Raw genomic sequence first — 14,516 nt, 5'->3', positions numbered from 1 at the left:
GCCTTGCAGCTTCTTGAAATCCACATGGACATGTGGGGACATTCCAGCACTGACTTTCACTCCAAACCTTTCCATTTTCTACTAGGAAAATTCTGATTTTTCTTTCTGCATGGAAAGGGATGGATTCCCTGGTTGATGGATTTGACACAAAGTTTCTCTTCACGTGAAAATGCTTCTGGGCAGAATGAAACTCTTCTGCCCACCAAAAATCCATTTTGTCCCACTGAATCATGGGAATCACAGTGCAAAAGCACCACCTTTCTCTTCTCTGAGAGGAACTGGATTCACAGCCCAAGGGCCTGACACAATGGTCCCTGAATGGATATTGTAGCTCTGTGGGGATCATTATATTACCCCCTGAGAACAAAAAAATACGACCAGAGGAAAATGATCCCAAGTGGAGCCATGGGAGGTTTCAATTGGATCTCTAGGAAACATTCCTTCACCTGAAAGAATACGAAGCTTGGCAGTAGGCTGCCTAGGGACATGGCAGAGTTACCATCCTCAAAAGGTTTCAAAGTCATGTGGATGTGGCATCTGGGGTTTGGTGCAGTAGGCAGGGTTATGTTTGCCGTTGGACTGTGTGATCTTCAGGGACATTTTCAACCTCACTGACTCTGAGATTGAAGTGTAGCTCAAGCAGTGAGGAGTCAAAGCTTAGACTCAATGATCCTCAAGGCTGCCTTCCAACATGGATATCAGTGAGATTGCCTGTACAAGGCAGATGAATACCAATCCAAAAGAAAGAGCAAGGGGAGATCTTTGAAAACGATTCACTCAAAGGCAGCCTTAACCAGTACACCAGGGCAACTCTGAGAGGCTGAGCCAGGGTGGGAACAAAGGGTGGGGTCGGCTGGGTTCTGATGTGCTGTGACACCTGTGACATCACAGGGGACATGTCACAATGGGGGTAGCTCTAAAAGGCCCCAGCAGGTAACGCTGGCCCAGTGTTGCTTGGGCAAGCGGTGAGTGCACACGTGGTGGGGGAGCCAGGCTGGGGACAAGGGCCGGGGCAGAAACGCTGCACCCAGGGCTGGGTTCTCCCCCTGCATGCTGGGACAGACCCCCATGGGAGAGCTTTGGGCAGGGTACCATTCTCCTTCTGCTGCTGCTGCTGCTGCTGCTGGGGCAGCAGGACAGGCATTGCTGCCTGCCAGCTGTCTGGGGCCCTGTCCTTCCTGCCCTCAGAACCCTCAGCATTCCCATCCCTGCTGCCCCCACTGCTAGCTGCCTCCCTCACAGCCCCACTCAAGGCCTTCTCTCCATCTTCCTGCAGACCATGAATTCCATAATACTGCTTTTCGTGCTTTTGAAAAGCCTCATCCAGTACCCACAGCTCGTGGGTGATGCTTGGGATGAGGAAACCCATCTGCGCATGGAAGTGCGTGCAAAGCAGCTGGAATGCGAGAGGATTCGGCTGGAGCAGGAGGTGGAGCAGCTCACCCTGAAGCAGGTGCAGCTCATGGAGCTCTTGCAGCTCTTAGCTGTTGCTGTGCTCGTGTTCCTTGTCATGGTCCTGTGGTTGATGGGATGCAAAAGGAGCCAGAGGAGAGAAGTGCACAATGGAGAAAACAATGGTGCAAATGAAGAGGAAGTCAGAGACGGAGATGCAAATGAAGAAGTCGATGTTGGAAATGCAGAAGAAGATTATGCGATTCAGGAGGAAGACGGCAATGTTGCTGCAAATGGAGAAGATGATATTGAAAATGAAGTTGTCAATGAGGCTGCAAATGCAGGAAACAATGATCATGCACTTGCAGTCTATGAAGCAGGGACTGATTTTGACGATGACCTTGGAAGAATTGTTATGGAACGCATACAGTGGTCGGTGCAGGAGCTGCAGGCGGGCTGTGAGTGGACAAGGAACCTAATGGATAATTACACAGTTTACTTTGGACACGTCTTAGCAAACAGCTTCTACCCAGGCCTGCAACGAGCCATCGAGGTGGGCAGCGCCTTCGAAGGTTGGAGTCCATGTGAGCAGGATGTTGTGTACCAGGTGCTCATACCCATGACTCCTCCCCGAGGCCACAGCTTCCACCTGGAGCTGGACTCTGCAGAGCAGAGGCACAAGAGGAACTTCCGTGTCCGTGTGCAGCTGGAGTGCACCTGCACGAAGGAGCAGCAGGCTGAGAATGTGCTGTGCTTCCTGCACCATCCCGAGGAGGAGCTGAGGAGCAATCAGGATCCCAGCCTCCTAGACACTCTGTGCACCGACTCCTACCTGGATGTGCAGAAAACTGCCCGCTGGTTCTACCAGCTGGTGAGAGCCATCTGGCCAGCTTTGCCTCAGTCACACAATTGGCATTTAAAGCTGCTGCCCTCCACACGTTCCTGCCAATTCCAGGTGACCAACGGTAGAGAAAGACTCAGGATTGAGATATTCTTTGGGGTGCAGAGAGGTGACTCAGACATCTTTGTGAGCAGCCAGCCTACAGAGGCCCACACGCAAAGCATAACCTGGCCTGAGACCTATGCTGTGGCTGAGGCTAAGTTCTTCAAGCACATTGCCCAGCAGGCACCCCCTGACAGTTTGCACCTCAAATGCCTGCAGCTCTTCACCCGTCTTCTGCTGGGCTTCAGCTTTTCCCCCTACACCATGAAGACCATTGTCATGCACCTGCTCAATGTGGTGCCTGTGTCACAGTGGCGCAGGAGAGATTTGCTGAACCGACTGCTGGATATCAGCAAGTGCCTGCGCATATGTGTGCTCGCAAAACGCCTGAACCATTTCATTGTGGGCAACCGGAGGCTGCCTCAGCACATCCATTTACCCTCAGATGTTCAAGCTGCTCCGCGGTACAATCTCTTCCATCACCTGGCAGAGGAACCGGCCGCCCACACCCAGGCGATTTATGAGTGCCGGCTTCTGCTACAGTGGCTCAAAAGAATCCTTCTTGGCGAGCAGTGAATGAACGTGCCAATGCACAGAGCTGTGCTTGTGCTGCTCACAGCTGGCAGCAGAGAGACACCTCATAGCAGAAATTTGGTGCTTGAAGGAGAAGAGGGTGTGAGCATAGTCTCTGGCCAAGGTCCCACAGCCCTTGTTGCCGCCACCTCAGCAGGTGGAGGGCCATGGGAGAGTTTATTCCAGCTCCTTGTATCATTTAATTTTCCAAAGAAGGCACCTGGATCTGCATAAAGCCCTGCTGGAATTTCCCCACTCCTGAGAATATGCATGAAGAGAGAACATGCTGTTTATGCAGGACCAAAATCACCAACCCCACTTTTAATATGCACTTGTGCCCAGTCTTTGAGAAGCGCCAAAATTTAGGGCATGAAAGAAGTGGTAATGTCAGTCAGAAAAAGAAAAAAGAAAAAAGTCCAAGAGGAAAAGTCAGCGCTGCTTGGCTGGCATCACTCAATGGATGCTGTCTCTCCTTGTCCCTGCAAGGGACACCTTTAGGTCAGCATTGGACAAACTGTCTTGGAGCTGACCTGAAATTGCGTATATATAGGAATCGAGATAGGTTTTTTCATAGCTTTATATATATATATAGTGTATACCTATTATATACTGTAAAGTGTATAAATTGTCATATATATAGTAAAATATGAGAAAACAGAACAATATAATAATATAAATATTATCAAAGATATGAAATATGAAGTTATAAAGTTATTAAAAATAATTCTGGTGAGTTTATTATGTAATGCTTAAATTATAATAGTAGAGTACATATTAAGTGTCACTACCTGTTGTGACATGTACTAATGCACTTAGTGCATTTATGTCTGGAAAGATTTCCATAAAGTAGATGTATTTATGCCATATATGACATAGATATAGATGTACTATAGCGGTTATATATTAATAGAAATATAGCATTTATGTTTTATATCATATGTATATATCATATATATATTGATATTACTTTTATGTACAAGTAAAGCCATATCTTGCGTCGCTCTCTGTTGCAAGCCAAATTAGTGCTCTACAGTTATTGCATTTCTGATTGGAGAGCTGGAAACTGCTTTGATCTTTTTTCAATAAAATACAATATGTAAGAATTCAGATTGCGCAAGACTTTCTTGATCTCAGCCAAATTGATAGCTTTGGTAAAAGTCACACACTGTGAACCTGGGCTTGTGAGCTGTCAGCTTGAATTCAACCAAACTGACAGTGCTGAAGTGGTTCTAATGAGAAATTAAGGCCAGCTGCCCCCAGGCCCTGTGATCACAGAATCCCAAAATGGCTTGGCTTGGATGGGTCCTTACAAATTGCTTTGTTCCAGCCCTGCTGCCAAGGACAGGGACACCTTCCACTAGACCTGGATGCTCCAAGCCCCACCCAGCCTGGCCTGGAGCACTGCCAGGGATGGGGCAGCCACAGCTTCTGTGGGCAGCATGGACAAGGACCTCAGCAGCCTCAGAGGCCAGAATTTCCTGCACATCTGCAGCCTAAGCCCTCCCTGTGACACTGGGAAGCCACTGGCCCTGGTGCTGTCCCTGCAGGTCCTTGCAAACAGCCCCTGTGCAGGTCTGTGCTGGGCCCGGGCAGGGACTGAAAGGCTGCAGGAAGGTGTCCCTGGAGGAGCCCTGGCAGAGCCCTGGGGCCAGGAGTGCCACCATGAGGGCAGCAAGTGGGGCCTGGCACGAACAGTGGGGTGGGAGGGCACAGGATGGGCTCCGAGGCCCTGCCAGCTGGAGCAGGAGCTCTGCAGTGCGGGCAGCACAGAGCCACGGGCTCCCGCAGCTCTGCATCCCTCACGGCTGAGGCAGCTGCCCAGGCACAGCCGGCTGGGGACACGCAGCCACCCCGGGGCCACCCACAGGGGGACCCTGCTCTGGGACCAGGCCAGGCCAGAGCACCCATTGAGCTGTGCCCAGGGAGGGAACGGCTCTGCCCAGGGACAGGGCGCTGGCAGCAGGGACAGCAGGGCTGGGGGGGACACAGGACTGGAATCACAGCCCAGCTGCCCTAGGACAGGCCCGACAGACAGGCCGTGGGGCAGGCAGGAGTCCCCATCCTCTCTGTGCCCACCTGAAGGCAGGGACATAAGGCATAGGGGGAATGGAGACGCAGCTGGCACCTATCCTTTGGGAGCATATCCCCTTCCTAGGGGCCTTGACAGAATGCCGGGGCTGAGACTCTTCAAGGGGAACCCAAGGATGGATGAGGAGGACGATGCTGAGGTTGCATCAACCCACACTGTGCATCCAAACTGCTCCATGGAGGAGAAAACCAGAGGGGTCCTTATCTCAGCAGATCCCTTCTGAGGGAAAGGTGTTTTGTGTTCCTGCACATGGGTGTCCTTTCTGGACTGCTACTGAAGACCTGCTCCTGCTCTTGGTGCTGTGGAGTATCTACACAACAGAAGCAATGAAGCAGAGAGCAAAGGCCAGAGGAGAGCTTGAGCTGAGGCCAGGAGAGCTGAAGCAGAGGACGTGAGAACTCAAGCAGAGAGTAACCGGGGGAAACATGAAAGAGAAGCAACAGGAATTTTGCTAAATAATGACTAACTAGACAGGGTGTAAATGTAGGAGTATATGCCAGAAATTAGGAAGAAGGCAGCAAACTTTTGGCAAATGCTGAAGAAAAAGACCACAAAGACGAAGAAAACCATCTTTCCTGCTCTTTGTATAACATGTTCTTCCAGAATCTAGATTGTGCAAGTTCTTCTTGAACTCAACCAGACCTACAGTGCTTAAATGGTTCTGATTCGAAATTAAGCCAATTTACACCCAGTCCTTCTGCTCCCTGAAGAGTAGAAAAACAATTGGTCAAAGGGAGGTGGAAGTGAGACCATGCTGCCACTCTTCCGAAAAGTAGGAGAAGGTCTTTCAGGAGGAATTCCTGAAGTCAGCATGCTGTGCTCTCTCTGGTGACAGCGAGACCAGCAAAAAGCAAGTGTAACCTGAGCAAAGCGCTTTAGTTCTGTGACACCTGGAAGGTGACTAGTGAGACATTATCACTGAGCAATACTTTGATCTACCAGGTGGGAGCAAAATGAAGTGATGCCACTTGTTTTTCAGGAGACTTCTTCATTCCAAGCTCTCCTGGCTCACCCGAGCCCACCTGTGACATCCAGCTCTGTCTCAGATTCCCATCCCAGCCAAGCAGCTGTGGAGCTGAAATCTACCTTGAAAAACAACTGAAATAAACTCAAGCTGAATAAGAAACTTTCTTTTGTGGCAGACAGAGAGGTTTGGCCAGACAGCAGAGCCCTCTTCAGTCCAGTGAGGGGTAGTGAAGAACTAGTTGAACCAATGTGACCTTGCAGACACTGGCAAGCTCCCAGTTGAACCAAACTGGGGTTTATCTGGGTATAAATTGGGTACAGCAGGCACCAAGGTCTTCACAACAAATGCACCCAGTCATTGCAGCTCTCACTGTAGGTAGAAGACAAGAATCAGTCAAAGCCAGAGGGTGGGAAATGCAGAAATGCATTATATAATTACAGATAGCGATTCTTGGAACAAGGATTTTTGCATGGAGAAATTTGGGGTGGGAAGGAAAAAGAGGGAGGAAAGGGAAGGAACTTATATTCTAAAGCTAGCAAATAAAAAATAAAAATTAAGTGTTTTGGCAAAACATGTCATCATGTGACAAGGTAGTTTCTCTTGCAAACAGGTGCACCACAGTTCTAGAAATATTAAATCTTAAGAGGTTTGCATTGCACAATAGATGGCAGCCAGAAAGCATGTTGATGTTTTTGGGCAGTATTTTAGATGTCATGGTATTTTTTTTTCTTTAAAGCTTCCATCAGCAGGAGGCAAAGCCGTGCCAAGGAAAAGGAATCAAATCTGGATGCAGCAAGTCTCGCATTCAGACAGAGGCTCCCTGCCAGATGCTACGGGGCCAAATCGGAAACAACCACACTGAGTTCATTATGAAAACTGCATAATCAAAAGCCTACAAAAAGGCAAAAAAAAAAAAATTAATCTGTTTAATACTTGGCTACATTCTCACCTGTTGAAATAGATTTGAAGAAAAATTCATCATAATCCCCTCTTCCTTTTGAAGAATTCCTCCCTGTTCATGAGGTGTCCATGAGATGGCAGGAGTGCACTGTCCTCCAGAGGTTGAAGGACTGTCACAAAGGTGACATTTCCACACCCAGAATCTCACTCTTCCTGTGGGCACTGCAGACAAAACACTGGGTTATTGTCCTAGTTAAGGGCAATTTTAAAAAAAAACAAACAAACCAACCCCCAAGACTCCTCCCCCACCACTGGGTTCGGGAAGAACTTCCTCAGAGGAATAAAAGTGGAAAAAACCTGTTTATTAATTAAACAAAACACTCCCAACACGAGAGAGGAAAATTAACAACCCCTGATGGCAAACAAAAACTTTTTCACTGGTGTAGGAGGGTGACAAGCTCAGGAAAGTCTCTCCTGTAAGTAGCGTTATTTTCCGGGCAGGATGACTGCTGCAGGTCTCAGCTTTGCAGGGTTCCCGGTGTCCCTCGGTGATCCAAGTCCGGTCCAAACAGGTTTAAAGAGTATACAGAAAAGAAAAGGGAAAAGAACAAAGAACAGTCCACAGAAAGAGATTGGACTGCCTAACTAATAAGCAAAAACAAACTAAAGCTAGCAGAAGCAAGCGGCATGCGGCAGCAGCAAAGCAGCAAAGCAGCAAAGCCGAGCCAGCAGAGCTAGCCTCCCAAGCACAGACATGGGGGAGGGGAGCCAACTGATAAGTAGACTAGACAAACTTTTGCTTAAACAGGACACACGACTGGGGATACAGACCACCATAACGTCACCCCAGGACAGTTATCTTTCTATTTATTGCTCATGGAAAGAGATAAGGAAGTGACATCAATGGACACATCTTCAGAGGAGAAATTGCCTGGTGCAATTTCAGCAGCCTCTAGTTTGGTTGACAGAACTCCACTCAGTGCAGACCCTGGATCTGCAAACTCATCCCATGCCGTGCACCGGAATTTGTGACCAGGCACTGCAAAACTGAAAGAGTGGAATGAGAAAAGGATCCAGACATCTGGCAGAAAGAAATCTGGAGGATGGGATTTAGAAATCACAGCTCTCATATTTATGGCTGGGGATGACTGTGGAAACAAACCCTCAGGGGTGTCCCAGTTTTCAGTTCTTTTTATGATCCCGAGTTCTCCACACAACTGGGGCACAGCTGTGAGCCTGCCCCAGGTCAGACAGGATCCATGGCAGCCCAAGTTCTGTGAGCTGGGCTAAGGGATGGGCTGGCAAGTTGGGCAAGTGCTTCCCTGAGCCAGGTTGAAGAAGCAACATGAAAAGCACAACTAACATTTCAAAGCCAGCGAGTCTAAAGGACATGTGTGTCATCATTTGCAGAGCTGGCTCTTGTTCTCACACCAGGTGGGAATGTGAGAGTTTATGAACAGCCCAGGAGACCATTCTGAAGAAGAAAAACAGCACTGAGTCAATATTTGAAGAGTGTGACTCAGGTAAGTCCACAAAGTTTCAGGCTGGCTCGTCCAGCATCGCTCCTGACCCTGGGATGATGAAGTGGTTTGTACCAGCTGAGGAGGAGATGGAGAGTGGGGATGTAATGGAACAGCAATCAGATTTCATGGCAAATGGTTCCTGTTGTCACAGAGCAAACTTCAGCTTGTTCTTTAATAAAATCACAAACACAGTTGTTATCAGGAATGGTGTTGACTCAGTGCTGTGCAATACCCTGATTTGAGGAAAAAAAAATAGACTAAATCAATGTGAGTGCATAGCAAATGGTTTAAAAACAGCTAATGGAAAGATCTTAAAGTGGCTTGGAAATAAAGGATTCATCAATGAATAAAGGCTGTTTCTAATGGACTCTTGCAAGCACTTTCACTTGTGCTATTCATTGTGCTTTGCGTAGGAGCTGCAGGAAAATGGAAGATGATCACATCATGAGAGTTTCCAAACTGTAAATAGCTTCACTACTTAAAATTGCACTGATCAGAGCAGTGTATTTGTAAACAAAGTGCTGTAAAATGAGTTCATGGAATCATTAAGTTTGGAAAAGCCCTCTGTGATCAGAGTCCAACCATTCCCCAGCACTGCCAAGGCCACCACTGACCCCTGTCCCCAAGTGCCACATCCACATGGACTTCAAATCCCTTCAGGGAGGGTTTCTTGCACATTTTTTTTTAAAAGCAACATTACAAATCGGTGGATATTCAGAGATGATGTGCAGTTACACACATTCTCACTACTTTTCCTTTTCCTCTTGGACAAAGGGAGATCCTCAGGAGCTTCTCATGGACCTCCTTACCTCTTTCCCAGGAAATTCTCAACTGTGCAGGAAACATGGATACATATAAATATAAATACTTAATAAATATAAATATAAATATAAATATAAATATAAATATAAATATAAATATAAATATAAATATAAATATAAATATAAATATAAATATAAATATAAATATAAATAGCTGTGGAAGTCTTCTGTGAAGATCTCATTACAGAAGGATCCCAGTATCCACCACTCTTAATCATAGGATAGAATGTCCTGAGTTGGAAAGGACCTGTATGGAAATTCACAGAGCTCTATAAATGACTTTTCAAAACAAAAGTAACTTGGCGATAAGATTTCCACATTTATTCTACTCAAAGGGAAAATTCTTCCTCTGATAGTAAATGAAATTTATACTTTTGGTCTTATTTTTCATTTCGTGTAATTCTCTGCTGATGGAGCCTGAGTCCCATGTCATGCCAGAAAGTTTCAAGCTCCTCCACATCTGTGAGCTCAGAGCTGCCAGAAGTAAAAATGGGGAAATTGTTCATTTTTGAGCTCAAATGAGAGAAGTCTGGGCTTCCAACATCATTCATACAAGCCCACCCCAGCCAAGACCTCCCAAAATCAAAGTGAAATCCAACAGAAATCCTTCAGGAGAGGGTTCCAGGCTCTGGAATTCCCTTAATTTTGCCTTTAATAAACTGTTTTTGAGGCCATGTGTCCCCATAGGTCTCCAAGGAAGAAAAATCACATCACAACTCTCTGCTGTGGTTCAGATTGATGATGATGATGAGGAGGAGGATGATTGTGATGAACATCTGGTGCTCAGTTAAGTCTAAGGTTCTTCATCCTGGAGAAGAAAAGAATCCAGGGAGAGCTTAGAGCTCCTTCCAGAGCCTAAAGGAGCTCCAGGACAGGGACTGGGAACAAGGGATGGAGGGACAGGACACAGGGAATGGCTTCACTGCCACAGGGCAGGGATGGATGGGATATTAGGAATTCCTGGCTGTGAGGGTGGGGTAGGGCTGGGATAGAATTCCCAGAGCAGCTGTGGCTTCCCCTGGATCCCTGGAAGTGTCCAAGGCCAGGTTGGACAGAGCTTGGAGCAGCCTGGGACAGTGGAAGGGGTCCCTGCCCATGGCAGGGGGTGGGACTGGATGGGATTTAAGGTTCTTCCCAACCCAAACGATTCCATGATCTGAAGGAATACATAAGGTGGGTAAAAAACATTTGGAGTGCCCCTTGTTCATTTGGAAAATCTTCCCTTGATCTCAGAAAAGGAGAAAAAGGAAGGAGAATTTGAGTAGGGTGACATGAAGGGTGAAACATTTGTCAGAGGAGAAAAGATGCTGAAATCACACTGACACTGATAGAAATGGGGATAAAAAGTGAGAATCCTACAACCTGTGTCTAAAAATCAATCTACAACATAATGAACATTCCCTTCTTCTTCCCCACTGTGGAGAAAAATCTGAGACAAGGCTTCAGGGTGAGGTTACCTCGTGTAGCTCATTAGAAATGCAAAAGATAAGTTAAACAAAGAGATCATGCTAAAACAGTGGGGTCAAGCACCACAGCCTCCTCCCCTGGCTCCTTGCTTGCTCCTTGCTTGTCCCCTCTCTTTTCCCTCTTTCTCCATTTGAAAAGGTAGAAGAAGCAGGCTCAGAGCTCCTTGGGTTGAATTCACAATATTCTTGGAGCTTTTACGGTTGGAAAGCGCTGCTGATGCATCCAAGGATCCATGTGCAGCGTTTCAGCAGGATTTTAATGACTCAGGGAAACACCATGCCAGCAGTGAACATTTTTAAAAGCTTCACCTCCCCTTGCTGCCTGAACTCAGCCTGGCCTCTCTCTGGGTTTTAACACACTCCATTAACAGGATTCCCCAGCTGAAACCAAACGTAGGAGGTGGAGCACAAGCCTATTTTTGGACATCCAGCACCATGGAATGCACAGAAGTTCCCTTGTCACTGCAGGCTGGAGGATGGGGATGAGCAGGGTGCGTGGGAGAAGGGGGAATTAGGGAACACATGCTCTGTACCCTGGGGGGTTTTTCCCCCCACAACTGACAGTGGGGCCGTGAGAGGAGTTTTGCTGAAAATTCTGAAGGAGAATCTCACACACAGACTTTTAGGGGGTCACAAGAATGTACATGGCACTCACACACACATTAGCTGTTTTTTTAGGGGTAAAGCCCCTCTATCCACCATAGGCCAGCACAGGGTAGCTCAGAGGCAGAGGTGACATTGTCACCTCCTTTTCCCTGTTCTTACCCTGGGAAAGTTGTGCAGGTATGTGCAGGTGGGGCTGGGGATACAATCAGTGCACAGCTACAGCCCTGTGGGTCACCACCACCCCATGGACTGCTCCAGGCTGGAAAACTGGAGAAGGATCTGGAGGTGCTGGTTGAACAAGAGCCAGAGTGTGCCCAGGTGGGCAAGAAGGCCAAGGGCACCTGGCTTGTACCAGCCACAGAGTGGCCACAGGAGCAGGGCAGGGACTGTCCCCTGTGCTGGGCATGGTGAGGCACCTCCAGTTCTGGGGACAGCTCTGGATCTCTCAGAACAAGACATCGAGGAGCTGGAGCATGTCCAGGGAAGGGAACAGAGCTGGGAAGGGGCTGGAGAATTTCTGAGGGAGCTGGGAGGGCTCAGCCTGGAGAAAAGGAGGCTCAGGGGGAACCTTGTGGCTCTGCACAAGTCCCTGACAGGAGGGGACAACCAGGGGAACAGGGACAGGACAAGGAGAAATGGCCTCAAGTTGTGCCTGAGAGGGTTTAGGTTGGATATGAGGAAGAATTTCTCCACAGAAAAGCTTGCCAGGCACTGGAACGCTCTGTCCAGGAACATGTTGGAGTCGCCATCCCTGGAGATGTCCAAGGAATGACTGGACGTGGCACTCCGGGCTGGGTGACAAGGTGAGGACTCAATGGTTTTGGAAGTCTTTTCCAACCTAAATGATTCCATGGTTCTGTGGGGTGAATCTGGCAGGTGGGCACAGAGCAGCTCCCTGTCCCAGCTGTGATGAGTGTGTGGGGGGACATTGCACACAGAGAGGGGACACTGCACATGTAGAGGGGACATTGTACGCAGAGAGGGGACATTGCACATATAGAGGGGACACTGCACATAGAGGGGGGACCCTGCACACACACAGGGGACATTTCACACCCAGGGGTGGCAGAGGTGCAGGTATCAGCTCCCTGCCCATCCAGCTGTCCCCAAGACAGCAGTATCACCCTACCCTCCTCCCTCCTGGGCATGTTGCAAAAACGGGGGGGACTGTCCCATAAACAGGTGACCCCACCCCAGGAAGGCAGGGTGTGTATCTGGGAGCCTCCCCTTCCCACCCCAGCCCTCAGCCCACGGGAAGTGTGCTGGGGGACAGCTGGCACCCCGGAGGTGATCCAGGCTGCCCCTCGTAGGCTGTGGGGTGTGTGTTGGGACGGGGAGCTGTCCCACACTTGGAAATCCTGGGAACCGTCCCTCCTTTTAGGCTGCCAGGTGTTTTATCACGCAGATAAGCATTTCAACACCCCCTCCTGCTGTTTACCAGGTGTGGATTGGGGGGTGGAAGCAACTTGCTCTCTCTCACACATACGCAAACAAGCATAGGTGAACCCCTGTTCAGTTTTGGAGGATTTGGAGGAGTGACGTTTCTGTCACCCATGGGTGACTGCAGGTTGTTGAGCCTGTGTTCCTGTGCAGAGTGACAGCAGGAGGGGTGCTGGGATGTCAGGAACCCCCCTTGGCACCAGGATGAGTTTGGAGGTGTTTGGGATCCCCCACAAGGCAGCAGGGTGAGTTTGGAGGTGCCTCACGCTACCCCAATCCCCTGTAGGGCTGTAGGATGAGGTCCCTTACACACACACACACACAAAATGTGCTTTAGGAACATCTGTCACCCTCGTGGGGTGTCTTGGGGTCGCTGGCCACATCACAGAGGGCAGTGTGAGTAGCCATGGGCACACGGAGTGTCATTCTCAGTGTCACTGTCACACTCACAGTGTCACAGTCCATGTCACACTCTCAGTGTCACACACTAACATCCCACACTGTTGATGTCACACTATGTCACACACTCAGTATTACACTCAGTGTCACACTCACATTGTCACACACTGTCCCACACTCTCAGTGTCACCCGATGCCCATGTCACACAGTGCCACACTCTGTGTCACACAGTGTTGCTCTCTATGCCACACAGTGTCAGAGGCAGAATCAGCCCTCAGGCAACCCAAGCAGTAAGAAAAGAGTCAAAACCAAGTTTTTGAATATGAAGTGAAAAATTTAAGTATAGAATATAAAAATATACATATACACACACACATAAATATGTACACATACACATATATACATACACATATGTCTATTAAAATCACTTTTATTAACTAGTTAAGTAACTTTAAGTGAAATTATTATTACTTCAAACTGGACAACTTTGAAGTTATTTCGGTACTTGAAAATCAGTGTTCACATTATTTGATACATGTTCGTTTTCACATTATTTTAAGTACATGAGAAAGACTGCTATAACAGTTTTCTCCACACAAAACTGCCGAAGTTAATGGACAATTGAAACATAATATTAGAAAAATTAGATTTTAGTTAAACTTAAATAATTGATTGATCGTCTGTCATCTTATGTTTGCTCAGCTGCGCTTACAATGGGAAAAGATGAAACTGGTAAGCAGGCCTGAAGAAGCACGAACAATCACAACCAGAAACCCATTCTTTGAAAAATTGGAATATCCCCAGAAATCATTTGTATTGTCATTAATAGAAAAGGGTCGAAAGTTCAGGGCGAGGAAGACTCGCCTTACTTCCTCCTTTTAGGACCCCTCCCCACAAAAACGACCCCAGACTTAATTTAGGAAGCCATTTACACATGCTTAATAGCTATTCAAGCTAATTATCATAGGAAGCAGGGAATGGGAGGGGCTGGTATTATGAATATGTATTTTTCTGAATCTTTTGTCAATAAATAGACTCTGTGATCATCTGTAATTTCGCAGTGCGTATTAGGGGGCTACCCCACGCTGCTGCCCAGCGCTGAATAAACATACCCTTTCTAACTTTAAATTGTTAGAGAGTCTTTTGTCCGTCACAGTTGAGTATCGGTACTAGACCAATACTCATATTTTGGTAAATCATTTGGCGACTCTGGTGGGACACTTCTCTCTGGCCGAGGGGCCAGCGGGGTTCAGGACCCCTCTAGGGCGCCCACCTGGGATCTTCCTAGGAGGAGGGCTCCTTTTCCTCACTGGCACCCCGGGGAGCAGAACTAGAACTGCTGGAGACACGGACAAAAAGGTATGTTTAAAAAATTAAAGATAGGTACCTTTAAGAG

At 47.9% G+C, this 14,516-nt stretch overlaps 1 protein-coding gene across 1 annotated transcript; it reads left to right on the top strand.

The window, feature by feature from the left end:
* Positions 1 to 1,375: 1,375 nt before the first annotated feature.
* On the top strand, positions 1,376 to 2,911 carry LOC117011572 (inositol 1,4,5-trisphosphate receptor-interacting protein-like 1). The gene has a single exon (XM_033086996.1). It carries the CDS (start codon positions 1,376 to 1,378, stop codon positions 2,909 to 2,911), a length of 1,536 nt encoding a protein of 511 aa, XP_032942887.1.
* Positions 2,912 to 14,516: the final 11,605 nt, after the last annotated feature.

The sequence above is a fragment of the Catharus ustulatus genome, unplaced genomic scaffold (genome assembly GCF_009819885.2).
Source record: "Catharus ustulatus isolate bCatUst1 unplaced genomic scaffold, bCatUst1.pri.v2 scaffold_95_arrow_ctg1, whole genome shotgun sequence".
Classification (NCBI taxonomy): Eukaryota; Metazoa; Chordata; class Aves; order Passeriformes; family Turdidae; genus Catharus; species Catharus ustulatus.
The sequence above is the reverse complement of the archived record's forward strand: the minus strand, read 5'-3'. Positions and strand labels throughout refer to the sequence as shown.

Coding starts and splice junctions, on each gene's coding strand:
- LOC117011572 (XM_033086996.1), top strand. CDS start 1,376: ATGGAAGTGCGTGCAAAGCAGCTGGAATGCGAGAGGATTCGGCTGGAG.